The sequence below is a fragment of the Vicugna pacos genome, chromosome 20, assembly GCF_048564905.1.
Source record: "Vicugna pacos chromosome 20, VicPac4, whole genome shotgun sequence".
NCBI lineage: Eukaryota > Metazoa > Chordata > Mammalia > Artiodactyla > Camelidae > Vicugna > Vicugna pacos.
The window spans coordinates 34063823-34091001 of record NC_133006.1 but is presented as its reverse complement, the minus strand read 5'-3'; the positions used below and the strand labels follow the sequence as shown (position 1 = coordinate 34091001).

At 44.0% G+C, this 27179-nt stretch overlaps 1 protein-coding gene across 5 annotated transcripts in view; it reads left to right on the top strand.

The window, feature by feature from the left end:
• The window catches only part of JARID2 (jumonji and AT-rich interaction domain containing 2), a 228546-nt gene that overhangs the window by 113489 nt on the left and 87878 nt on the right, over window positions 1–27179 (top strand). For 4 of the 5 annotated variants that reach the window (XM_072945636.1, XM_072945634.1, XM_072945635.1 and 1 more), the window contains exon 4: window positions 23374–23515. The exons of the other annotated variant lie outside the window; for it this stretch is intronic. In XM_072945636.1, the coding sequence (XP_072801737.1) occupies window positions 23374–23515 (142 nt within the window). The remainder of the gene's footprint in view (window positions 1–23373; window positions 23516–27179) is intronic. 5 annotated transcript variants of the gene reach the window in all.

The following is a 27179-nucleotide window of genomic DNA, read 5'->3' as shown; positions in this document are numbered from 1 at the left end:
CATTGCGCACCCAAGTCCATTTTTCTTGTCTCTGCTAGGACACCACTGTGGGAAGTATCCCTCCTTTCTTCTGCATTATTTATTCTATACTAAATCATTTCCAAAGCATGTTGTGGTTTCTCCCATAAAATAAATCCTCTGTTACTCTCCTGTCTCCCCCCACCCTGCTGTTCATTTCTTTTTCTTTATAGCATAATTTCTTGAAAGAAAGTGTCATAACAGTTAATCTCCCTCTATTATTCGTATTCATATTGATATCCTCTCCCTACTCACTCTCTTTTGAACCCCCAGAGTCAGGCCACTTGCCAAGGCTAATAATGAACTTGATGACTGCATCCAGTAATCAGTGTGGCTTTAGCTGCCCATTTCCCTGTGTTTGACAGTGATTCTATCCTGAACTCTGTTTGCCTACTTGCCTTCTGCACTTTGATTTCTTGATAGTCTTATGAACTTGAGGTTTCCCAAGCCAGCTCTGTATGTCCACTCTCTCATCTGCTCCTTGCCTGTCTTCCCATTGCCAGTAAATACCGGTTCCTTTTCTTTGGCTGCTTTGCTCAAAATCTTGGAGTTATCTGGTACTTATCTATTTTTTCCAGATTTTGCAAAACCCATTTATTCTAAACTCACACTGTCTTCTGGAACTGGGTTGGCAGCACTGTCACCAGTCCATATAGTCTCTAGCTTGAGCTAGGATTCCTAAAGCTCTCTGTTTCTGCCTTTTAACCTTTCCTGGCAGCAGCCACAACAGTTCTTTTATAAATGCAAATCATTACACCCCTGCAGTCTTCCCCTGTCTATCTTGGCGTCTCTCTTAGCATGAAAGCTAAACATCCTTACCCTGGACACCTGATGTGTCCCCGTAGTATCTCTCTGGTCTTACCTGCCTGTCTCTTCCTCACCTCTATCTCACCTGATGTTCCAAAGGTACTGAGTAGTTCACTCTTGCCTCAGAATTTTTCTGTTGTTGATGCTTCTTTCTAGAACTCTCTCTCTTTAGGTCCCTACATGACTTGATTCCTCCCAGGGTCCTGTTCATATGTACCCTTACTGGAGACTCCTTCCTCGAGCATCTGGTTAAAACTTGTGCCTTTACCTGTTACCCTTTAGCTCCTTAGCTTGAACTATTTTTCTGTATAGAATCCTCACTGCCTGATGTTGTATTATGATTGTTTATTATAAGCTCTCTCCCCACAGTAGATTGTAAGTTCCAGGAGAGAGAAGCTTCATCCGTGTTGACTGCTGCCATATGCACGACTCCTGGCCACTTTCTGTAAAGCACGTGGTCGCCTGCACACCAGCCGTGCCCCGACCCCCGCCCAGCACCCCTCTGCCCCTCTGCTCCTCTCTGTTCGGGGGTTTGTACCACTGCTCACTCCTGTTCTCATTTTGGGAACACACATACCTTGACCCTTCAGTCCCCTTGCCCCAGATCAGAGCCCGTGCTGTTTTACCTGTCAGCAGAGTGCCTGTTGATTTCGTAAATGTAGTGTGTTTATAAGTCTCATTATCATAAACAGTCTTAGAATTGGGTCACCATTTTCCTCTTTGTTTTTGAAGCACATTTGTTGAATACCTACCTAGTACAAGGTACATTGTTTGGTAGTTTAAATTAAAATTGGGCTTTTAAGAAAGTTGAAGGTGCCCTCTTTAATTCTCATAACAGTACGGTAATTATACTATTACTATCACAATTTTGTGCATTTGATTAGTGGGTCTCAGATGTGAAGCAACTTGTATAAGGCTGCAGAGCTAAAGAAGTGGTCAGATCAGGGTCTGAACCCAGGACTCCTGACCCCATATCTTGCCCCCTCTTTTGTTTTTAAACTTGAGGAAAACTTTACAGTCTGTGAAATCACTTATCTTAGGTGTGCAATTCCCTGAGTTGCCAAATGCACATGTTCCTGTGTGAGCAAGGCTCCAGTGTAGACACGGGGCTTCTCCATTGTTCCAGAGAAGTTTCTCCCTGCCCCTTCTAGTTCATTCAGATTCTTCAAAGTGTGTGCTCATTTGGGGGTTTGGCTACATGGCTGTTTCTATTTTTAGATGCTGTTTTGATTATACATGAGTTTATGATGTTTCCCTAGGATGTACCAGATGCTTGAGCGTGTCTGCTGAGACTTGAAAATGCCTCAAAGCCAGAGGCTCTTGTGTGTCTGGTAAGCCACTCTTGGAGGTGGCTTTAGGAAGTGTTTGAACGAGAACCCCACATTGGACTTTCTCATAGATGACGTTCACTAGCTTGTGGTGGCCTTCGTGGAGCCAGGCTCTCCATCCTAAGCTTGCGTCGTGGCTTTCCTTCTGAGCTGCTGCGCCAGTCCAGACCAAGTGGCCTTTCAAACAGTTGCTTCTCATCGTCTTCCTTGTCTCCTTTCTCTCGATGCGTGCCCCAGTGCCTCCCCATCCCCACCCTGCCCTTGTGGCACTGTTCTCAAAGTGTTAAGAATACTCAGCCTTAATGTTACAATTCAAGACATTCTAGAACTGGGGGCCAAGACTTGGCTTTTCCCCAAAGGCGAGCTAAAGGGATATGTGTATGTCATGTCCTTTCTCTGCTAATACAGTGTGTTTTCAGTTAGATTGATTCTCTGTAGGACCCCATGATCTACCTAATGGCCATGAGGATGCAAAGACATGTGGCAGCATGGTGAGATGGCTAATTTCTGTTCATTTTCTTGTGACTGTGGTGTGTCAGTATATTAGTCAGCTTGTGCTGCCGTAACAAAATACCATAGATTGAATGGCTTAAACAACAAAGCTTTACTTTTCCTAGTTCTGGAGGCTAGAAATCCAAGATCCAGGGTGCTGGCCACTTCCGTTCTTGGTGAAGCCTGCGTCCTGACTGTGTCCTCACATGGCTGAGGGGCAGAGAGAGAGAGAGAGAGAGAGAGAGAGAGAGAGAGAGAGAGAGAGAGAGAGAGAGAGAGAGTGTGTACGCCGGTGTCTTATTAGGACACCAGCCGTATCATATCAGGGCCAGCCATTGTGACCTCATTTAACCTTAATCACCTCTTACAAGCTCTGTCTTCAAATGCAGTCACATTGGGTGTTAGGACACCAGCATAGGACTTTTGGGAGGTCACGTTCGGTCCATAACAATTCACTGCTTGGTACGGATTTGAGATGGTAAGGATTCTGCTTGTTTTAATTTTAGATTAAGTTAATTTCCGTGTTAATCTGCAACATGTTTCTTTTTGTGAGACTATAAACTGTTTCCTGGTGAAGTCAGGAAACCCTAAGAGCTGTTTGACCTGAGAGGAAATACTACTCCTCTCACCTGGGTGGAATTAAACTTGGACATTTATTTATTGAGTGGTTGCTTTTGTGAAACCATTTGGACTAACCCAAGTCCCTTACTTCAGTGGGGATTGAAACATAATTCATACGCGTGGGAAGCTGCTGTCCAAGGCTGAGCTTTCTAAGAGTGGTCAAACAAGGTGTTTCAAAGGCCCTAAGGGTTTGGATGGGTACTGGCAATGGAGATGGCCCAGGAAGGATGGTTCTGTTGTTGATTTTGGAAAAGTCCTGGGATGATTTGAAGTTGAGGGAATCCTATTTGTTGTAAAGATAGTGCCGTTCATTTCCTTCTACTTGGAGAAAGGCCTTAGGTGTTTTCTAAATTTTTCCCATCTCATGATTTGAATGTGTGGATTTATAGAGCTTATAATTACTATCGGATTTACCATGTGGACCAGTGCAGTTTTGCTTTGCTTGTGAATTTCTTAGATCCCATTTCCCCCAAATTTAGAGGACCTTTTACGTAGCTTTTGGAAACAACCTGTTATGACTTGAGCCACATTAAATGTTTAGAGTTTGCTATGAGTATATTTAAAGCCAGAAGAGTGATAACTCATATGCTTTTGGGAAAATACCCCACAGTCCACAAATCCCTTAATTTGTAATTTGTTGCTTAATCTCACCTGCTGCCAAATCTCATGTATCTTTCTATCATCTCCATCGTCTTTAGGGTCCTTCTGCAGAGTCCCAGATTTAGCGTCCTCATAGTTTCTTTCCAAGAGATTGTAAAGCAGTCCAGATCTCTCATTCCAGGAAGTTTGAGGGCAATGAAGGAAACATGAGCTGTTTTATAACCTGAGACTTGCCTCTCAAGGAGAGGAGTGGCAAGAGCTGTGCCCAGCCTGCCAGCCAGGCTGTGCCCGTGCTGTGCCTGATGTCCTGGGACCCTGACCTGTCACTAGTGCTCTTGACTCATTCCCGCTCTGGTGTAATGGGGCCCGCTCTTTCTGCACACAGGCGTCTTCCTGGATGCCCCACCCCGCCCTTGTCTTCTGGGTTATTTCTTCGCCAGGTCTGAGCTTCCCTTTGTCAGGTAGATGGACGGGCATCCTGGTCACGGTTGGCACCTGGTCTGATGACAGGGAAAGCCATCTGGGCCTGAGACTCCGGGCCAGCTTCTGCTGCTGTCTGAATTGGCAGTCTCCTTCCAGTTTTCTGTGGTTCTGAACTAGTTCTGCTGCCTTCTGATTGATGCATGAAGGCAGCTCAAGGTCTCCATGTTGGAAACATTTAACTGTTACTTCTGACAGTCTCCTGCCTTCCCATACGGTTGGGTATTTGTGGAGGGACTCATTGAATCTGTTTTTAAAGTTGTGTTCCACCTTCTAGAGGGTCAGTGATTTGTCTTTGGTCCTGATCAGGGCAGATGGGACGGCAGTGGACATACTCCGTTTTGGCAAGCAGGGGCTTCTGCAGATTTCTAGAGGGATCTGCACTTGAAATGGCCTAGCCTGTACCCCGGTGGCTTTACCCCGGTGGCTTTACCCCGGCTCACTGAGTCCTTGACCTGACTTCAGACTAGTGCTGTTTTTTGAAAAGGGCCTTTCCAGTTGGAAAGTGTTACAGTTGTAAAGGGTGAGCTGGAAGTCTCTCAGCTGGCACTTTCTGAATCCCTCAGAGGAAAATATTGGCACACACTCCACTCTCCAACTGAACCCTCCTTATAAATCCAGAAGCCAAGAGTTACGAAGCCATTGCACAGGGCCAGGTCGAACTGTGTGGGGGGACACGTTGTCATCCAAGCTGAGATAGCCGACTGGCTCCTGATAATAGTCCCATTTCCTTCCCCCTTCTGCCCACATTTTGATGTTAATCTTCTTGCCACTGAAAATAGAAGTGTCTAGTGAAGGCAATTTACAGTGTGTTTCTTTCATTCTTTTTTTTTCTGGAGAGCCTTTTCTGCAGGAGATGCAAATAGCTTTCTGGTCCGTCTTCCTCCCCCCCACCCCCTGGTCTTTTACAACTTAAATCAGAAGGAAAATGGCAGGCTGCTAGATTCAACAAGTGTTGCACCTTTTAAGGAAAGTTGCCTTTTTTCGTTTTTTGGCTTTTCTTCTATGGTTTCAGGGGACAAGGTGCTGAGATAAGAAGCAGGAACTTGCCATTGATTTATTATCCTGTTTGTTACCATCTGTCTGCCTCGCACTTCAGTCTGTTGGTGGAAAGCCCAGTGTGAACAGGCCATGGGGCCTGAGAGGTTTCCGTCTTCCCGAGCTGTCTGACTGCAGGCTGCGTGTCATCACTCCTCCCTGGGCCCCCAGAGGTGTCTGGGCATGGAGAGTAGCCCCCGGGAGAGTGCTGCTCCATCCTTGGACACCTCTGCCGCCGCACTCGCAGGCCCAGCAAAGATGCCCTCGCTAGCAGTGTCCACAGTGTCAGCCAGCCCCCGTGGTGCCTCTTCCCTCCCGGGGTCTCCCTTTATGGAAGAATTCCAAGGGAATAGGTTAAGATTGCCATCAAGTGGCTACTCCTGGTAGTGGATGGGAGGATGCTGGTCACCACCATGGGCTGACTTGTCACACATCCTCCAGTTTCTTAGCTCCGTGTGAAGCATAATCATGGTCAAGAATGCCTTCTGTCTGAGGAATTGACTGGGTTTTTTAGTGGGGAGTGGTGAGGAGAGAGAGAGCTCAGAACATCTATATGGCACATCCTCAGAGAGAAGGCGTCTGTGTGAACAAGAAGTGTGCCTTTCCAGGTGGCTGTAACAGAGGCGGGCTTGGGTGCATGGGTCTGAGCGGCCCTGCAGCTGTGAATGCACATGATCTAGAGGCTTCCTGGAGAGAACTACTGGGCATTCACCCTCCTGCCGGTTCTGGGCCAGGAGGTCACAGCCCTCCCGCTCCACTCTTGGAAATTGGTGGAGAAGACCATGCTGTCATCCCTGAAAGGATGGCTCTCAGTCCCACCAAGGGTGAAAAGAACTAACAAACCTGGTCTGGCCATTCTGTTTGGCTCCTGTTCGTTGCTGCTTAGCTCTGTAAGTGGCGGAATGATTCCTTTCTCAGAGGTGATATTCTTCGGGTTAATGGGGTGATTAATTTAAAGTCCTTAGTACCTGGCAGAAGGGAAGAATTCAAAGGGCACTTGTTATTGAGGTTCTAGGTATACATTACCTAACCACTTCTCATAAAAGCTGTGGCTTTGTCATTAAACAGCACACTTAAGAGACTGCATTAAAGTCAGGTTGCTTGGTTCCCTGCGTCTGGGTGCCAGCATCCTGTAATTAGACCTCACCCTAGGACTTGGAGAGAAGAAACCCCGACCACGCTAGAAGGAAGTGATCCCTGTTTAGTTTTCCCCAGCAGGTCATTCCTCGGTGGTGCTGGGAAACCTGCCCTGTAGGAGTAGTAAGAGTTAGGTTTGTATTGGCAGGGCGCCCCTACCTGTGCACAGAGCACTGAATTCTGTGGGCTCTGAGGAGCCTGAGAGGATGGTTCCTGAGCTGGTGCTTGGTATGTGGAAGAAGATGGATCTGTGCCAGCTGGGCTGGTGGGGACAGACCTGAGGCCAGCAGAGGGGGAAAGTGACTTTGGAGTACATCAGAATGGCACCTAAACTTCAGGTCACAGTCGAAAGAAAATTCTTAGGGCCTATATATTTTCAGCTGCCTTTTAGAAAGGATAGGGGCTGTGTTATGTAACCACTCATACTGCAATCTGTCAAATCACATTAACCCCAAATTCCTGGATTCCAGCCATTTAAAGCAATATTGGATGCGTCAAAAATTTGATGTGCTGTAGTAAGCACTGACATTGTCTTATAATTCTAGTTCTGCCAGTAACTGGGTATCGCTCTGAGCAGTCATCCCCACACTGGTTTCGTCCTTAAGTAAAGTAAAGCACTTGACACCCCTTTGTCTCACTTGGTTCTGTTTCAGTGAGAGGGATGACAGGGTATGTTTATGGCAGACTCGAATTCTTCCAGTTTGCCCGATGCCCTGTGCTGTTGGGTTTGGAAACATTTGGGTGCTTTCGCAGAATTTGGAGGGAAGTGGATAGGAGGTAATCTAGAGGAAATGTGTCATCGTTGGCCACTCCTTCTCTCCTGTGGCGGGAGCATCCTTCCTCACCCCCGCCTCTCCCTGAGCACAGGAGTGGGAGGGCGATGCTTTCTCTGTGGAGGTCTCACACAGGTGTAGACACCAAGGCAGCCAGCCAGAGTCCTCTGTGGGTTCACACCTCTCAGCCCCTGTCACTGTGAGGGCAGCAGGCTGCAAGTCTAACTCCAACAGTTTCCTGTGGCACTTTGTGCATCTTAGTTGATACTCGCTGACCTTTTCACCCGCAGGCTACATGGGTATCACCTAAAACCATTTGTGATAAAAATCCCCCTTTGGGGTAATTGCTTTGCATAGAAAAAGTTTCTGCCGTTTTTTAGTTTTCTGAATAAGCTTGTGGCTTTTGAATGGTTCCACCCTCCCGTTTTCCCTTCTCCCCTCCTTTAAGAGCTAGATTACACCGTGAGCCATCTGCCGCTGAACTGAGGGGATTTGTCAGCTTGCTGCTCTGTTCACTCCCACTTTCCCTTCTCCCTGCCGTCTGTCTGTCTAATGTGCCCTTTTTACTGGGTCTTCGCTCCTAGCCAAGGACAGCAGAGAGATAACGTGGACTGCTGCTGCCTGCAGGCTTGGCTGCAGGGTCTGGAGACGAAGTGTTTGAAAAGTCTGTAGATCTGCTCCATCCAGGAGAGCTCTGGGCGAGGATATGTTCTGTGTCGGCGCTGTCCTGTACAGTGGCCACTAGCCACTTGTGACTCCTGCTTCCTTGATACCTAGCCAGTCTGACTGCTAGGCTCAGTTAATTTTAAAAGCCACATGTGACCAAAGGCTACCAGAGTAGATCGTGCAGTTACAGAGCCAGGATGGGCATAGCGGTGGAGTTCTTCTCTTGTATCCTCATGCTCTGTCTTTTCTTCTTCTTGTTTTTGGCTGGACGTCTTTTCAGATGGCCAGTGTAATTAATTTCAGAAACATTCTCTTGATGTGTTATGTAGACAACTGCTGACAAAGTGAAACAAATATTAATGTTTGATTTGATTCACATGCTTTTAGTGTTTGGGGCAATTCCAGAATACTCCTGCCCATGGTATTAATGTCACAATACTTACATTATCCCTGACTTCAATATAGCGATGTTTCACGGTCTCCAGAGTTGTCTACTGTCCTCATGTACCTCATCTAGGGTTTTTTGTTATGGCCACATAAGCAATGTTTAGAATAGCTGCTCCTTTTCATTAAGTACTGTTGTGTTTGGAAGCTAGTTCTATGATGGCAACACACCTATGTTTTTCCTTTTGATACCATGTTAATAATTTTTAAGATTTCCTTTTTACTTTGTAGTTAATTAAGGAAATTCATTTTAATTGTGGAAAATTTGGAAATTTCATAAAATGATGCAGATTGCCACTGGGGAGAATACTGGTTTTTATTACTAGTTTATTTCTTCTGGTCTGCTTTCTGTACACTTATGTATTTTTTTAAACCCAACATAATTGTTCTATGCAGTGGAACCTCTACAGGTTAAATTAAACTGAATTTCTGTCATGTTACTAAGTATTTGAAATTGTGATTTAAAAAAATTAATCGGCTCCAAAATGAAACTTTAAAAAGGAAATCATTAAAAAATTAAATATCTATAAAACATAATGTGAAGGTTAGTGTTAAATTTATGAAATCTCTAACTTTATTTCACCTGAGAATTTGAAGGTTATTTCTCAAGAATTCCTAATTTTGATCAGAGAATGGCAACAGATCAGTTTATTGTAAATTAAATGAAGTACTCCCTAGCCAAATACTTTGAAACACAAAGAGATAATTATTTGAAACATTTTCCTTTCCAGGAGGAAAAAGGGAGGGGGATTGGTCTTTGATACATTTTATTTAGAAAGGGGCCTCCCCATGGTCTCAAGAAACAGCTTACTCTTGGAACAGCATTTATTAGGCGTCAACTATTTTTCTCTAGCTTATGCTAGGTTTTGAGGGTTATTAAGATGAGGAAGACTAACTCCTCCTGACAATCAGGTAAACTCCTGCTCATCACGGCAGATATTATATAGAATATCATCTGCAGAGTGGGTTGGGTGTGTCCTTGAAGGCTGACCAGCAGGAGGGGCAGGAGCTTTCTGGGCAGACAGAGAAGAGAATATTGCAAAAGAGGGAACAGCATGTGCAAAGGCACTGAGGCTTGAGAGATCAAGTAACAATGAGGGCTTGTCATTTGCCGTACATGCCCCCAAGCCAGCTACCCCAACACCTTCATGAACTATCTATCATAGGCTATTGCCAGGTTTGTAAACCAAAGCACTGATAATCTATTGGCTCAGAAAACTGATATAGAACTTTCTCACTTAAAAGAAAATGAACAAAGAATTTAAACCAGTAAAAGAACCAACAAAATAATAAAGACTAACTATGTCATTTCTTGCACATGAATTCTTGTTTCTTTAATTTTTTAGTACTACTTTTTAGAAGTGAAATTTCTGAATTAGAGACTTTTGAAAATTGTTGGCATCTGTTACCAAGTGGCTCTCTAGAAATACTTGTATCAGTTTACCACCATCTGTTGAGACTCTAGGTTTTGACAGAGTTAGATTTTAAAAGGTGGCCAAATGCTCTTCAGTTGTGACCTGAGTCCACTCTGTTTTAGTACTTTGCAAACGTGGTTTACCATTAATCGTTATTCGTAAATAGATAAAATGTCCATGCTGTGATTCTGGTTGAGTTTTACTTAATATTATTGTGATTTTTTTTCAGAATCTTAATGTTGATCATGTTCTTTAACTTGGCATCGTTTCTCTATACCTTTTCAAATCCATTACCCGAATCATTTAAAACATACATTAAAAGCTGAAGTATATTTTATCTTCTGTTTCTTTTTACAATCAAATTATGAAAAGTATGTATCAAGAAATTGTATTTCATTAGCACCCAAGTTTTATTAAGACATACAGGTGGCCCTTAATAAAGCACTCACTGTGTGCCACAGGTACTGTTACATACACAATTATTTTAATGTCTTAAACCACCGTTGTTCTTATGCCCATTTAACAGTTGGGAAAACTAAGACACAGAGAGCTTTTGGTGATTCTCCTCAAGTTCAAGCAGTTCATGAAGAGTAAAACTAGGGTTAGAACCAGGTGGACTTGTCCAAATTGTGGTGTGTTCTCTGAACCACTATGGTTCTTAGTGGCTTAGATGCTTACCACGTCAGTTTTTCCTTTTTTTCAATTAAAAAATCTGATGAAACATTGTCTCCCCTCCTGCCCCCGATAGCTTGTTAATTTGAACTTCCTGGTTTAATCATAGTGCCATTTTATTGGTATTAGTGACTGAAACCATAGTAACCAAGTTTGTTTCACTAGTTAACATACAGTTGCCCATCCTAGATCTCCCTTCTGTTTCCTTGTAATTATTGGTATTATTTTATAATTGTACATTGTGGCCTAGAAGTCACGTTGGCTGTAGGGCCAGGCACATGCATTATGCAGTTGAGCGCTGTGGTACTTCAGGAATTACCAAGCCCTCTTGGAAAGGGTCCAAGCCAGACTCCATGTGTACTTAATTCTGCTTGGTATATTGCCAATGTCTTAACTTTTACTAAAATACAATTCTAACAGGCGATGTTTACTATTTATGATGGCTGCTATATAGTGCCCACACTTCAGTAATGTTTTTGAAAGTCACACATATTAGCGCAGTGGATCATTTTTCTGTATTGGCTTTTAAAATAATAATGTAAGTGATATGATCAATACTGTGTAATTCAGCCCAAATAACAGGAATATCTTTTGAGTACATGGCTAATGCAGTACAGTCTCTTATTCCTGTATGGACTTCTAGACTCTGCAATCTTGCATGCTTTTCTCTCACACAAGGCAACTGACTTCACCCTGTATTTTTGGGAAATTGCTGTTTGGAGCATGTAACGCAAATGCTAAGGTGCCTCTTGAATGCAGTAACTTGTACAGGTAGCAGGAAATTGGAGAGCTTTTGGAGGTCATGGGTGGTCGGGGGTACTACAGGACTGGAAGGCTTGTCTTTCCTTCATGAAGTGGGTCCTAGCCTTCAGCATGGGCTGATGTCCTTGACTGGATACACGAATAAAAGAAGGTCTTAATACTTCTGAGGCAGCAGGTTCTTTAATTAATCAACACAGGGTACTATTAGATATCCAGATTTGATTAAGGTGAGCAAATGGATTGCTCTTTCACATTTCATCCACATCCACGATTGGGGTTTGCTACAGTCATGTATTTTTAAAATGCTGAGTACAGCTGGTAGGCCACTGGAGATGGCCCAACCCAGAGATAATGAAATGGTTGTGCACGTAGGTGTGTCTTTGATTCTGAAGCTCTCAGCAGCAGAATAGGTCCTCAGATGTCATGCTGGTTAGGTGATGATTAGGTGGACGGTGGGCATGTACCTGGCTGGCTGCAGAGCGTTTCTTTGGATAGGAAATCCTTTCTGAAATTCTGGAGTAGCAATTGTAGTGATTTGTACTCTGGAGCCTAAAGACCTAAGAGGTCTTTATAGTCAAACATTTGGAGATTCAGGGTTACATTGCTGATCCACAAGCAAAAATTGACACCTGCTTTGGAAACTAGTTTGCAGTTAACTTACACATTTGAGTGTTTGTATATTTGAGGATTTCCAGTAATTCCACTCCTAGGTGTGTATTCCAGAGAAACTCTAGTACCTGCTCTCCATGAGGCACGCAGAAGGATGTTTGCTGCACGGCTCATGATAAACCAGCAACACTTCAGATGAACAGGAGAATCAAAATGAATTGTGACATATCCATACAGTGGAGTATGATAAATAATAGTGAAAATGACTAGGCAGAGTATAAGCAAAATCATGAATGGATCTTAGTAACCTCATGTTGGGGGAGAAAGATCTTCCAAGACTTAACACAGTGTGATACACTTTTGGTGAAGCTCCTAATCAAGCTTAGTGAAATAACACATTATTTAGGCACGTGTATTTGTGCTGTAATTTAAAAAATAATGAAATAGGGTAGGGGAAGCAGAATAGATAATGTTTAGTGGGTTTGTAAGTATCCTTTATATTATAAAAAATTAAACAGGGCTAGACTGGAGTTGATAACACTTGGGGAGTCTTGTCTTCATTTAAGAATTGAGACTTGCTCTGATCTTTGAATGTTGAAACTTACCGGGTGATGCCATCAGTCATGTTAACTTTGAAAAGAAACAGTCTCTCCCTTTCTACCCTTCCCTCTTTTCAGAATTTAAATGCTGAAAGTTGTGTTGCTGTTCCTAGTTGTCAGTTTTACTGTGTGTCTCCCAGAGGGTGCTGATGCCATTAGTCCATCTGGTGCTAAAGATTTGTTTCTTCTTTGGTAAACCAGCATTTTATCTAAACAGTCCAAAACCTATTGACGTTTACAGGGACGACCCAGCAGCAGAGCACAGGCCAGAGTGGACACACAAGGCCAACTTAGCATGTGTTTTAGGTAATACAGAGTCCGTGGTCAGATGCTGATGATGATTTTGGAAGTAAGAGCAGCCTGGGGCCAATATCTTGTCTTTGTGAAGTTAAACACTTTGTCACGTTCTCTGTTGATGGGAAAAGGCAGGAGCAGTGAAGCCAGGGAGAAGAGAGAGAGGAAAGAGCAGATAGACCTTACCCCCGTGGCTGTGTACACTCCTGTTGGATTGGTCAGAGGTGGGGATGTTAAGGATGGCCAGTATCTGTTCATGACCCTCAGGCTTCATTTCTGATTGGTGGTTTATGTCTTGTGGTTCCTGCTTTCTTACTAATCTTTTTTCAGAATTACCGTACATTCAAATATCTGCCTCACATCCCCTTTCCAGCTCTCCGTTTTGTGTGTTTTGATTAGTGAAGGCACCCAAAGACAAATCCCAGTACAAAGAGCACGAAAAAGCCAAATAGGCATCCCTTAAATGTCCTTTAATTGACTGTGTATGACTTATGCTGCAGTGGGATCCATGCCAAACAGTTGTTCAACATAATAGAAATGTATTGCACTGGAGAGAACTGAATGAGGGTCTGCTCTGGGCTTACACTGGCCATGTAATGATTGGAGAGGGATTTTCCAACCCTGTGTGTTCTACAAGGGAATTGTATCATGAGATTGTTCTAGTGTGTTAGCTTGCCCCCATCCCCAAAGACCTAGGATTCTTGGATGGCCTCCTGCTTGATGAGAGCTTGTAAGGAACTGACGCTGTGATCTTGGCTAAGAACCAGACCTGCATAAGCTTCAGTTTACTCATCTGTAAAGTGGAAGATTGTAGTAGGTTATCTCTAGGGCCCTATCTGTAATTTTGGTTTTAAATTGGCGGAAATCAGGTAGCGGTTAGGGAAGACCATCCCCTGCCTCCTGATACTTTTTGTTTGAAAGTGAGGCAGGTAGATAGGTCATGGTGATTTAGAAATTGGGAGCCAGCTATAGCAGAAAGGGTTAGGGACCAGCCCTGCCGAGCTAACAAAGCTGCCCTCAGGGTCTTTGTGAAATAACTGCACCTGTGAAAAGCCAAGAAACTGCTCAATCAGTAGTTAAATAACAACAACAAACTAAAAATGACAGTAAAGGGGCATTCTTTCCCCAGTTGCCTTGGACAAATCTGTGAGTCCAGCTCTCAAGGCCACGTGGGTTCTCTGCATGTGTGGCCACCACCCTTTTGCCCCACAAGAAAGGCAGAAAGAGGAGGGTGTGGGGTGGTGTCCAGAGCATGTGTTTTGAACGTTATAATTGCCAGCTGAAGTTCGAAAGCTTCAAAAGAATCGACTTTGAAAATCAAAAAAGCTTATGACACGTGAGAGGAGATGCGAGCTGCAGTGATGGGAGGCCAAGGAGCTGGCCAGCCCTGCAGGAATGTTGCCTTTTCACCCCTTTCGGCAGCTGCCAGGCCACAGAGCCCATTTTGTGAAAGATCCTCCAGAAACAATGGGGAAAACAGCTTCTGTTTTATTAGATTAGATGAATTTATGTGCCTGGGGGAGGGCCGTCTGGGTGTTGGGGGCGGGGAATGCAGCGGTGGCCCATGCGGTCATCACATAAGTAATGAAGCACCCTGGGAGCAGGGATGGGGAGGGGGGCGGCTGGAGGAGGAGCGTGTAGAGAGAGATTTCTGCAGTCTCTCTGGAGAGCTGCCCAGGTTTCCCAGCCAAAAAAACAAATAAAAATAAATAAAAGGCAAGTGCTGAATGACACAGATTATGATATTAAAAAGGGATGCAATTGAAAGTGTGCCACGGACCCCGCTGCCGGGGTTGGGGGGAGTGCGTGCACGGAGAAGGGGGCAGTCTGGCACTGGACACACAGAAGTGTGGACAATTCAACTGCCCCCACCTGAGGTGTCCCCCACCCCCTCAGTGTCGGAAATTCTAAAATAAGGATTTGTCTGCATTGCAGGTTGAGGAAATTGCAGGATGAGAAAGCTAGTCGAGCTTTCCCTTTTTCTCATTCTAATTTATCGGGGAGGGAGAAAAGAGCCCCAGACCCCTCCTCTTTGGTGTTAGAATCCCTCCCAGCCACATAAATAACCTTCTCTCCCTGGCGCCTCCCCTCCCCCTCGGCCCCTGTGCTGCCTGGCCGTCCTATTGCCGCGCGGAATCTGCACTGCCGGAATCTGCACTGCCGCCTGCTTATTGCGTGCAGGGGAGGATTGTTGACAAGTGCTCTGGAGCCTGCCTCGCCGCGCTCTCCCTCCCTCCTCCCTCCCTCTGTCCTTCTTCCTCTCTGTCTCTCTGCAATGATCCGGCTCTGAGGATGGCTGCTCCACGGGTCTGTCAGGTGCAGTTTTTGGTGGCTTATCTTGAGGAACCTGGGATAGAAGGTCTGTTCCTATAAATAAAATAAAAACCAAATAGCTCTAGATTTGTTTCAGGCTGCTAGGGCTTTTGTTGGAGAAATAGGCCTTTTGTGGGTTTCCCTGCTGGGGTCCTGATTAAATCCATTATGGATGGCAAGGTGCTATATATATATATGAGTATGTAAAAAATGTTGCGATTTGCTTAATGTTAATGTTCTTTTAGGTTTGATATCCTCCCTAGGGGCAGTGGTGGCTCCTGCAAAGGCACTGTGGAAATTTACAAGAGAGAATTAATGTCGCTCTTAAAGCATTGAGCTCTGTTGACCATTTTAGCCAAATCTGCAGTTTTTAGCCAAGCTTGTGTGAATTTAGACCCTTCTCTGGGGACGGAATGCCATCCAGCTATGACTGGTCCCTTTATTTTATTGCCAATTTATGTGATCATTTCCCAGCATTTAAAAATAGTTGTTTGATTAAAGTTAATTAGTTCATCTTCACCATAGCTTTGGTTTCCTTTATAAACAACATGCATGGTTTTCATTTCCTTTCATACTTTTCTTTCTCCGCTTCTGTGTCCCTCCTTGAAAGATGGAGGAAACTGAGGCATGTAAACAGGTACCGGTTGGGTGATTCTAGGTTCAACCTTAAAGCTTTAAACTCTGAGTGCTTGATTCTTCTCCTGTATTTCGTGCATTCATCCATGTTTATATCACTGAATATAAACATAGGTGAATTTTAGCAGCCATCAATTGTGGGTGCCTCGAATCTTTGCAGATTCTGAGGCCAGGTTTCTGGGGTTCTGCCTTCTGTACCATTTCCATTAGGTTTCCGTTAGATTTCCACTCGGGAGAGAAGGCAGCTCTCCGAGGCAGTAGGCCTCTCTGAACTTGCTTGTTGTCAGCAGGTTTTTTTTTTTTTTGGACTTTCAATAGCCCACTTAATCCTTCATCATAGTCATCTGAGAAGTGGGTGTTTAGTTGACTTGTCTATATGTGAGTACTGAGTGTACTGGGAAACTTCTGCCCCTCCCAGTCATGCTGTGAACAAAACATAGTTTTGAACTTCTGTGGGTCCATTTTACGGTCTTAGAGAATAAAGGCAGCCAGAGAGGTTTGGGAGTAAGGATGGGGATATTAACTTATCCATGAATTAAGATGTTAGGACACAGTATTTGGAGTTGTTCCCATGTATCTTCACTGACTTGTACACAAACTAGTAACTATAGGATTTGTCAGTTTGCGTTAAAGCCAGCCTTGCTTAACTTTGTAGAGGCTTGTTATTACAGGAGAGCTGGTTTCTTTTGGTAATTTCTAATTTCTCTTTGTGAGGTACATGTAATGACGATGTGAAGCTTTAATGATTATCTGTATCTGTCTATATCTATACCCTAAATACATGCACACACGTATATTGGAGTTACTTAAAGGTAGAGTATCGCTAGCTGTCTGAGAATATGCTGTGCATGTGGAACTCTCCCTTTGAGAACCGCAAATTCTGTGATTTGTAAAACCAGATTTTGGCATGTCAGCTTATCTGAATGTAAGACTTTGGGCATGTTGGTCTCATTTATGTATCTAACAGAATTTCTCTAAAAATGCCCCATGTTTACCTCTGCCGTGTCTGCCTCTAAGTTCCCATGCTCTGCAGCGATCCATTGTTCTGTGGCTTGTCTTCCACACCAGCCTCACTGAGCCTAGCACTGTCTTTAAGCACTTCTTCTAAAGTTGAAGGCAGTTTTTGACCTTTAGGGTGTCCAGTTCTGGGCCACCTCACCTGCGCAGTGGAACCCTTTCACTTAGCTGATAGAAACTTATGTTGCATATCCTAGGGGATTCCAAGGATTCATGCCTTTGGACAGTCTAAACTGGGCTGACTGGTTTGCCGGTTTAGAAGTTAATAAGGTATTGGGATGGGACATGGATCTGGGATAGAAGAGTTTTAAGATGAATGGATGTGGAATAGAACTTTTCATTGTAGAGCCATGTGGTCGCATATTTCAGTAGTTACTATTACTCAAGATCCTGTACCTGTTCTGATTGTTAGAAAATTCTCATTAAGGATGAACAATGGGGCAGGGGGAGTACAGGGAGAAAGGAGCCTTTGCCTCGGAGCAGTAAGGGAGTTGTGCCAGAACGCACACTATGTTTTGCTCACTGTTGTGATCATCAGAGTTTCAGTAGCCTCTCGGCCCCCTCCAGAAATCTTTCCTGGAGATCATGGCTCCTTCCCGCTGAGGGAATTTCATACCCAGTGAAGTTCCGCTATGGCTTTCTGGTTGTTGTTGTTGGAGCCTCTCCATGAGCACTGTTTGCCCTCCTCCTGTGACCCCTGGTCAGGACATGGGAAAGGAGAGGTCTTCTGTCTCTTGGTGGTGCTCACTTGTGTGGGGTTTAGTAAGAGCAGCGTCTGGTCCCCCTTCTGTATGTAAACGTGACATGTCTGCTGGCTTTTTCCTTTGTGCCCCAAGGTGAGGAAATGCCTTCTGGGCTGAAGGGTTCTGTTCGCCTCTTGTCCTGCTAGTGCCTCTCAGATGCAGTCATTTGCTTGGTCCTGAAGTAGGAGACAAGGATGGGGTCAGACATCCTCGCCTACCCAGGGGCCCAACTTTTTCCCTGTTACTGCGTCGGGTTTTTAATCTAATATCTTGTCTCAAAAAAGGGAGCGTGCAAAAGGAGATTCAGATTGCTGAGAAGGTTTTGTGGGAAAAATGTCTGGTGATGGTGAGGGACTCCTGGGGGACTATCAGATGTCTGTCTGTCTGTCTACTTTTTGGATGTTTAACGAAAACCTGTGTTGCCCCTGTATCTTGGGGGCTCTTCTGAGGGGTTGTTGGGGCTATTTTTTGGACTCCATTTTTGTGGCTGGAGTGGGAAATCTCCACAGCTGATTTGAGAGCAGACAAAGGGGAGCCCTGGTCTGTCAGGGCCCATTCTCCTGAGGGAAGGGGGTAATTATTTTCCATAAGCTGAGGTATTAAGCCACGCTCGTTTGTGCTTCGTTGACCATGAGTGTGGCACTGACATCATGCCTCAAGACTGTTATTTGTTCTCAACTACCTCGGCGTTTTGAGATGGAGAGGGTGTCAACAGACGGGCCTGGGCTTAGCTTTGCAGACCCCTATGCACTGCTCACCCCTCCCCTGGAACCCTAGGATCGATGCAGACGCTCAGCTGCTGACCTGACTGTGTGCAGTTGGGTTTAAACTCGATATTCATGTTGACCCCGTGAAGCTGGCCTGAGCCAGATTTTCCCTGGCATCCACACGCAAAAGCAAACAATCTAGTTTCCCCCCCCACCAAATTTGAGTGAAAATAAGCTTTATCTTGCACTAATAATGGCAGCAAACTAGGCATTCTGCATGCCTCAGAGAGGGTCCCACCTCAACCACGGGGGCTGCTTTTCTAATCTTTCAACTCCAAATGCAGCAGCCCCCCCCCTCCCACCACTGCTGCTGAAAATGAAAGCTCTCTTTGGATGCGTGACTGTTTAATATGTAATGTGATACCTTGTCTCACAGTGACAGGGTGACAGACGGGCATTGGCTCTATAATACAGAATTACCTTTTGTGAATCTCTGCCACAACAAAGCCAAGCACATTGACTCTCCCTAATATGCTAATACGTCCGTGTGCTCCAGATGTTTTGGAAGCTCGGGGACAGCTTCAAAGGTCTCCTTGTTTTCCTTTCTCTTTAACCCTCCTTTAGGCATCGCTTGTGTAAAATACAGGCACTAGATTTTCCTTCAATTTTGTATCCCGAGTAGCTAATGGGAGGACTGGCGGAACTTCTTTGTGTCTGAAACATAAAATTATAAAGACCGTTCTGGTCCCCCTGTTCAGATGTTAGGAAAGAATCTCCTTCTCTGTAGATGTTTGTGTTCTGAAATCTGTAGCTCTCACCCCTTGCTTAGCTGAAGGAATCTTTGGCCTCGTCTGTGTTTCAAATTCCTTGTCCCCTTTTACGTGAAGGCAGGAGGGCGAAGTTCGTGCACACGGATCTTCAGCCTCCGAGAACAGAAATTCTCCCTCTTTGCTGTTGCTGGTCCAGGCTTAGGATGAACCGGTTTGGGTGTATTGCCTTTTGAAAGCCTTTTTGTCGCTTGCTTACTTGGGAGATGGGAAGAAAAGCTCCTGAATTTGGTTACCTTGGGGTTTTTGGATTGTGAGCGTGGGCACTGCCCTTGTGGTGGCTGAGTGGTCTCAGGCCTGTGACTCGCCACTCCTGCCAGCTGATGGGGACTTGCCGGGGTCACAGGCGTTCCCCAAGCTGCCTTTACCCCAGTGGTTTGGAGTTTTCAGCTCATATTTATTGCTTTTGTGCAAGACAATAGGCATGGTTTAATTTAAGTTCCACCTACTGAATATTAATAGAGGAGAACGAGCGCTGGGGTGGGGAGACCGAGTCTGTGGGCTGGTCCGTTTCCTCCGGTAACCTCCTCCCCACCTCCTCCCTGACAAAGGTTTGTGTTGGTGGGGGGAGGGGCTTGGAAAAACAAAACCAGCCTGTGTATTTCAAAGAGGATGTCATTACTTCTCATTGACTGAAAATAATCTTAAAAATTGTTGGCAGGGCTTTGTTGGAAAGGGGGAAGCAAAGGCCATGCACACTGGCTCGTCTGGTGTTAGAATAATGGCTGTCCTGCCCCATGGCATCACGTTCCGTCTTGCTGACCTGGCTCTCCTGGACTGGGCAGGTGCACGAGCTGGATGAAAACATTCAAAATGAAAAGGGGGTGGGAAGCTAGTACATTGGAGATGTGAAAAAGAGGGTGGGGGTGTGCAAAAGACAAAAAGCCCAGGTTCATCCAACCATGTAGACTGTCTAACTAAAAATAAATGTACATTTTCTCGGTACTCACGTACAGGATGGGAGCACTCAAACTGAGAAAGTCGGTCACATGCAGAGCAAATCATCTCGCCTCCTCTAAAGGTGAGGAAAAGCCGAGGCCCTCGAGTTTGCAGAACAGGCAGCCAGTGCCCAGTTGTGGGCCCCCTTTTCCTGAACTGGAAAGTGAATGAACACCCATGTCTCTTCCACTGCAGATCATCAGACATTGTTAATCCTTGGAATGAGGGAAACTTTGGAGTTCTTTGAAGATACTAGTCTGATGAGGGCTTGGGACAGTGGATTCACCACTTCAGTTCCTTTCATCAGAGTTTGGTTGTGCTTTAGTGTTTCAGAGCATCATCCATTTTGCCTCACGTTGAGCCTCCCATGCAAGTCGGTTAACCCCCACTTCATGTGAAATTTCATAAGCCAGTTTTTCTGAATTTGTGCTTGGGCCGTGATTATTTTAGGAGGGAAGAAACATCATATATCTATATCACTGTTTTACATTGATGTCTCTTAAACACATGTGTTTTTTTTTTTCCCCAGCATGTGTTTCTTTTTAAAGTCTGTATTTGTCATCAGCGGACTGATGGCTTTGTGATAAGTTTTGTAAGCCGCCATCTCTCCCTTCAGAACATTAATGATTTCGGGGGAATAATGCCCCAGCAGAACTTTGGGCTGGGATGTCTTACTGTGGGTCGTGTTATGACAGCTTATGGCATCATAATCGGTTTCCTCAGATCTAGTGCACACTTGCCCAGAGCTTTCAGTGCCTGAGGCCAACAAGATCTCTTCCTGCCTTGAACCTTGCTTCCTCCTACAATAGTGGTTCTCAAAATGTGGTCCCCAGACCAGCCAAAGCAGCAGCCGCAGCACCTGGAAATCTGTTAGAAAAGAACACGCTGGGGGTGAGGCCCGGGGAGACTTGTAGGACAAGTTTGAGAGTCACTGCTCTTTACAGTCTACTGAGGTTATTCTTGTCTGAAGGACGAGCATATAGCTGTCCTTGCGTAGCTTAACTTTTCTCTGCCAAATCACTTGTTTGTTCACTCACTCACTCACTCACTCACTCAAAGGATACAAAAAGGATACAGCAAGTACTTCTAACCCGAATTCTCCTCCCAACGCCCAGTCCCATCTTACTTCCTCCTTGATCCACATACAGAGTCAAGACAGCCAACCACCCCTTCCGCCTTCACTACCACTGGCACCACCACTGTTTTGGTTTTTGCTTTTAGGTGTATTGCAAATACCAGCGTGGCTGTTCTTGTTTTACTATTGCAAGTTTGCTTGCTGGCCCTAGTGATTCATCTTCACTGTCCTCTCCTGTCACTTGCCCTGCAAGTGTCAAGTTTCTGCTTTGTACGTGCTGCTGCGTCATACACACAGGTGTCTCCTCTCACTACTAGAATTTAGGTTTTGATTATGCCTTTATCCCCAGTGCCCTGGCACATGGTAGGTGTTAAGAAAATGAAGTTACATTTCCTTCCTCCTTTCCTGCTTTATTGTCTTTTATGTACTTATGTACTACTGAAAAATTTGAATTCAAGCAAGAGTACACTTCTATGTAAGAGGCATATCTCCCTTTAAAAAGTTCATTTTATATATATGGTTATGTAACCAAAATTTTTATTTTGAAATTTACCATTCTTTTCCAGTGTGGTAACTCATACATCATCTCCCCTTTTTACGCATGTGACTTCTGTCCCTGGGCTGGTTAATAACTGTTAACCTCATCTCATTTAATAACTATGGCCGTATCATCCTGCTGTTTGGGTGGGATGCTGCATGCCCCCCTCCCTCCTTGTGACATTATTACAGCGCTCTAATTGAATGCTGATCAATAGCAGTGTTATTTCAACCACATCCTAGTGTTAGTATTAGTTTTCTAGAGCTGTGTTAAAAATATATAAAAGTAGGTAAGAGTAGTTAGTAATTATCTGACTTAGCCTAATAATACACCCAAAATAGTTCAAGAATTAATTTGAAATTATTAAATGTTGGAGTCAGCTTTAAATTAGTTAAATAAAAATAATAATTCATTTCCTTGACCACACTAGCTATATTTCAAATGCTCAGTACCTCCGTGTGACTGGGGGCCACTGTAACGGATAGCACTGCTCTAATCTTTGAAACGTTGGCCACACTTCAGCCCTTAGACTCATAGATTTCCCTACAGTTATGTCTCCTGTTTGCCTCACAGTGCAGACTCCCCACATTTTCTCTTTCTCTGGGAAGTTGTCTGTGTTTTCATTTCCGTATTGTAGTCACGACTCCCAAAGCCACAAGTCTAAGTGACAGCCATGGGATTTTATTTACTGCATTGTATTTGATTTCCAGCCTTATGTTATTACTCATACTCTGAAATGATGTAAAAATAGGTAACTGGGGAAATGCATGCATAAACAGGCCGAGTCCCAGGGTTTTGTTGCAGTATACTGTGTTCTTTCAAAAAATCCTAACAGTATGTGGAATAGTGTGTTCTGTATGGTGTTTGCTGCAACTAATAGGAACCACTCTTTAAGTGCTTCAACCAAAAAGGGATTTAATACAGGGATGTAAGTGCTTATCAATTTCCTGGAAGGGTCAGGAGAACAAAAATCAAAGGGCCACCTTGCCCTTTTGGCTTCACGTAAAAGCCAGACACTGAAGCTGTGAAAATGCAGACCTTGTGCTTGTGTTTCTACTGATGCCCAAAGGCTGGTGACTAGACAGGGGCCAGTTGCTGTGGACGCTTGTACTGATGCGAGCTTCTGATTGGTGGAACCTACATTGTATCCAGAACCTCAGATGCAGGGACACCTGAGTGGAGGCAAACCAGCCAGGCTTTTTATTCGTTACCCATGATTGTGGCCTGACTGCTAAACTGGGCCATGTACACCATCATGGAGAATCCTCATCCTTTGAGACGATCAAAGGCAGATGTGGTGACCCTGATCTTATGGCCTGCTAATGAAGAGAATGTTGTACAGTTGAATTTCTAGTTAAGAAGTCATATGGCTGCAGAGTAATGATGCTTTTTCTTGTGTGGCAGGTACTGCTTCCTGAAGACAATTCCAGAAAGGATTCTGGTGTTTCTAGAGTAAAATATTTAGTCCTGAAAGGATAACTAGTTTGGATTGAGGTCCTTTCTTCCTTTCTCCTCCCCAGCCCTGCGAGATGTTGATGTGCTTCAGAAAGAACTCTGCAGCGTAGTATCACCATTACAGATTTCTGCTGGAATTTGTTCCCTTTGAAATGATCTCTTTGGTAGGCATTCCACTCTTGTGTGAGGTCTAAAGTAGGATGAGGTGTGACTTCCCCCCCCTCCATTCACGAGGGATACGTGCCTTTCCTTCTCTCCTCTCCGGATCCTTGTCTGCCCTCACCAGCCACTGTGTAGGGTTAACTGTGGTAAAGTGCTGCTTCCTGATGTCATGTATTTAAGTGTTTGTCCCCTTTTCTCACCTGTAGGGCTCCTTGGTAATGGCCAGTCTAAGGGATTAGGACCAGCATCAGAACAGTCAGAGAATGAGAAGGACGATGCATCCCAAGTGTCCTCGACTAGCAACGATGTTAGTTCTTCAGATTTTGAAGAAGGGCCGTCGAGGAAAAGGTTAGTACCCAAGGCTGAAAACATTGGTGCCTTAAACCAGGGACTTCAAACTAGGTGCCAGTTTTTTGGCCCCGTTGGAACATACTTGGGCCCAACCTGATCTCCTGATTTTTTTTTTTTTGATAGACGAGTCAGAATTTTGGATTTTAGTTTAAAATTTCCTGGTTTCTAAATACTGTCCACTATTTACAATTAAAAATGAACAAACCAAACAAAAACAAAAAAAAAAACAAAAGGCTTTGGGCCAAACAAAACATTTTCCTGCCGTAAAAATTGGTTGAGAAGTTGCCAACTTGTAATTCCTGTCTTTACTGTTCATTTTAATTGATTTTCACCAGTTGTATTCTTGAGTATATTAGATACTATTTTGCAATTGCTCAAGAGATGTTTCCTAAAATTTGAAGACTTAAATGTGGCGTTTCTGAAAAAATTTCCCCATCATCAGGAAAGCAAAATCCACTTGGTATGCAACCAACTTAGTAGATGTTTAATCGGTTGTTAAAACTTTTATCGGGAGGTTTTAAATTTTTTTTTTAAATGACTTTCCTAAATAAGCTTAAGATAGTTTGATCAGGAAGTTGGCTGTGGTCGTTTGATAGGAGTTGTGGCTTAATGGTCAAACAGGGACAGTGACATTATATAATAATACTTTTAATTGAGTGTTTAAAAAACACTTTGCTGGTTATCTGCCTCATTTTGTGTCATGTGTTGTCTCCCCCTTGCCCCCAATTTAGAATTCATATTTCATTTCTTTCCTTTTCCATTCTCATACTCGGTGTTTTCCTGGATGAGTAGGTTAATTACTTTTTCTTAGAATCTGTTTGTTTGAAAGGTTGGGGAAAGGGGAAAACAAATCCCCTGAGCTGGCCTTTGTTTACCCTTTCCATAGAATTATAGTTACTTTTCAGAAACTATCTAGCTGTGTGTATGTAATGAACTGAGTATGGTGGAAAATTAAGAGGAAACAATTAAGAGCGACCACGTGTGGATATTTAAAAATCCTTCACCAAACTGTACTTTAGATCTGAAATTTGAGATGGGCAGCTCCAAGTCTTTGTTTTCCTCTACCATGCAGTGTCTTCGTTTTAGAACATCCATGGTATAGACTCTGTGTTAATTTCCATCCCCTCTTTTTCTCTTAATCCTCAGCGCTGTGTCTTAGAAGGTGTCATTGTATTTGTTGTTAGCACAGTTAGCCTGCATGTGTAGGAAGTGTCTCTGCCAGTGTACTGGACTTTGCACGTTACTCTTTTTAAAGACACTTGAGTGAGTGTAGCCGTGCTAAGCCCTCTTTGTTTCGGGTGCTCTGTGACAAACATTTGCTCTGCCCCAGTTTGAAAAATGCATCATCTCAAGAGAGGGAGTTCAAGGTTGGTTTGTTTGTTTGTTTAATCACATCACGTATTGGAATGTGTAATAATATTATCCATGTTTACAGACATGAGTGGAGGGTTATGCATCTAGCATCATCTTCACCTGTGTTTGGGGAACAGAAGTTTGTGAGTTTGGTAGGAAAGGACAACACCCTGTCCTTCAGCTACATGACTGCCCATCACCTTCACCCATAGGAGGATCTGGTCAGCGTGGGGGTATGATGACAAAGGTCCTAAGGCTTCATTCTCTTGGGGTGGGAGTGGGGGCCATTTGTCCCTGGCTCCTAGTGCCCTTCTCAGATGACAGTGCTGCTGGCTTCCTCTTTGCCTGGGACTGTGTGGCAGCTGTGTGCAAATTAGTCAATTAACTTTAGTTCTCCAGGGCAGAGCAAAAGAGAAACTTGTTCAGGGTGAACTTCATGAAAACATAACCATTTCTAATCTGCTTTAATTATTAGCATGCCGGCTACCTTGTTTTACTGAATTAAGGGTACATAACAGCATTTTGGCGGATTATAATCACACTCTGCTAGTGAAATCCATCAGGGGCATAGTGTAGATCAAGGATTGACAGGTTAGGCTGGATTTAGGGCTGGTGTAGGGTGGCCTGCATTGCAGAAGGGGGTTTTGTAGTTTACGAATGAGTAGTGTAGTTAGGGCATAAATTTGTTGCAGTGTTGCAGGGTACGTAGCAAATACAAAATAATAACTTTTAATACTTTTTTGGCTTTTAAGAGCTCATTTGTTCTGATCCCTTGTTGGTACTGAACATAAACATTTAGTATAAATTACTGGGTATGAGCCCTGCCTTCTAAGAACTGGAATCTCAGTTCTTGGAGCTTGTTGTCAGTTAGTGTCAGACTTCAGTGCTCAGCCTTCCTTCATCTCCCATATAATGTACCTTTTCTAATAGATTGAGGAGTGTGCTGTCTCTGCTGATGCCAAGCCAAGCCAGGAGTAACTACCTAAAGTGATTTTAAAATGTTGCTTCAAGCACTGGATGGATTGTTGACTAGATGTTACTTTTTGCCTTGTGACTAAAATTCCCAAAGTCTTGTAAATATGCATGAGAAGAGCATGTTTTATGATGGGCCACTTGCATTCTCTGTTGGCATTTAGACTTTCTAGGAGGGAACACACTGAATCCTAAAATTCCAGAGTCGTGATTTATGTATTTGCCTTGGAAAAAGCTCTCTCTCACTCCCTTGCTCCCTCTCTTAAGAGTGATGCGAATTACTAGCTATTCTTGTACAGTTAATTGCTCTTTCTAGGTACATGTTTTTAGGATCACCAGTTAATGAGCCTTTTGTCTTGATGGGGGAGGGAGAAAGGCAGGAAATTTATGTGTCTGGCTTCCTTAAGAAAAATTAAAATCTGAGGTGTAAGCTGCGCCAGCCTCAGTTTATCCCTTGCCCTGATTTTCCAGCCTGCAGTTTGAAGCAATTCCATTTTCTGACTGATGCCTGTAACACGTTTCTTAAGTCTTTAGTCAAAACATCCCATGTGTTTACAATGTGTTATTTTTCTACGGGAAGCCCCCTACGCTATGTTTGGCCCTGTGTCCTTAGTGCCATTGGTTTTGTGTAAGATGGGAATCTTTTTGGTACATAGAAAGCAGTAGAATCCAGAGTTCCATAGGATTTATTTTTCTTTATTGAGACAAAAATAGAAGGTATCTCTTTACCTAGCCATTAAATCACTCTGTAAAAGGAAGAGCCAACCTCTAGAAGCTTTTTGCCTGTTTGAAGGACAGGGCAGCCCAGCCAGTGCAGATCTGAAGGATTCAGTGCTGGTGGGAGTTCCTCAGGGTTGGTTTTCTGTTTCTTTTGATCATTGTGGTAGGTAGTTTAACAAATCATTTAAAAATTTCACACATTAATTAGTTATTACTATTTAGAATGGAAACATCAGAGAGACCCTCAGTCTTTAATCAGCCCCTTCTAAATTTGTTGGTGGCCATGCCTGGCTCCTTAGCTCCTCCCCATTATATGGCTCCTCTCCTTACTCTCGGTTATTGTAAAAATTTGTGTTTCCTGCAAGAAATATCTGATTTCTAAAAAGGAAACCAGAATGGACAGATGTTGTCCGTCAGGTGTGGCTGGGCTGTGAGAAACACGGGAATGAGGGTTGTGATTGGGGTGAGGATGGTGTTTGGCTGGTGGAAAGGAAAGTGCAGAAACGTTGGTGATGGTGTACTTTTAGGTGTAAGTACATGAGAGATCCAGGAGGGGTCACCTGAATCAACCACTCAGATATCTAGCCACATTAACTGTGTGTCCTGATTTTCCTTC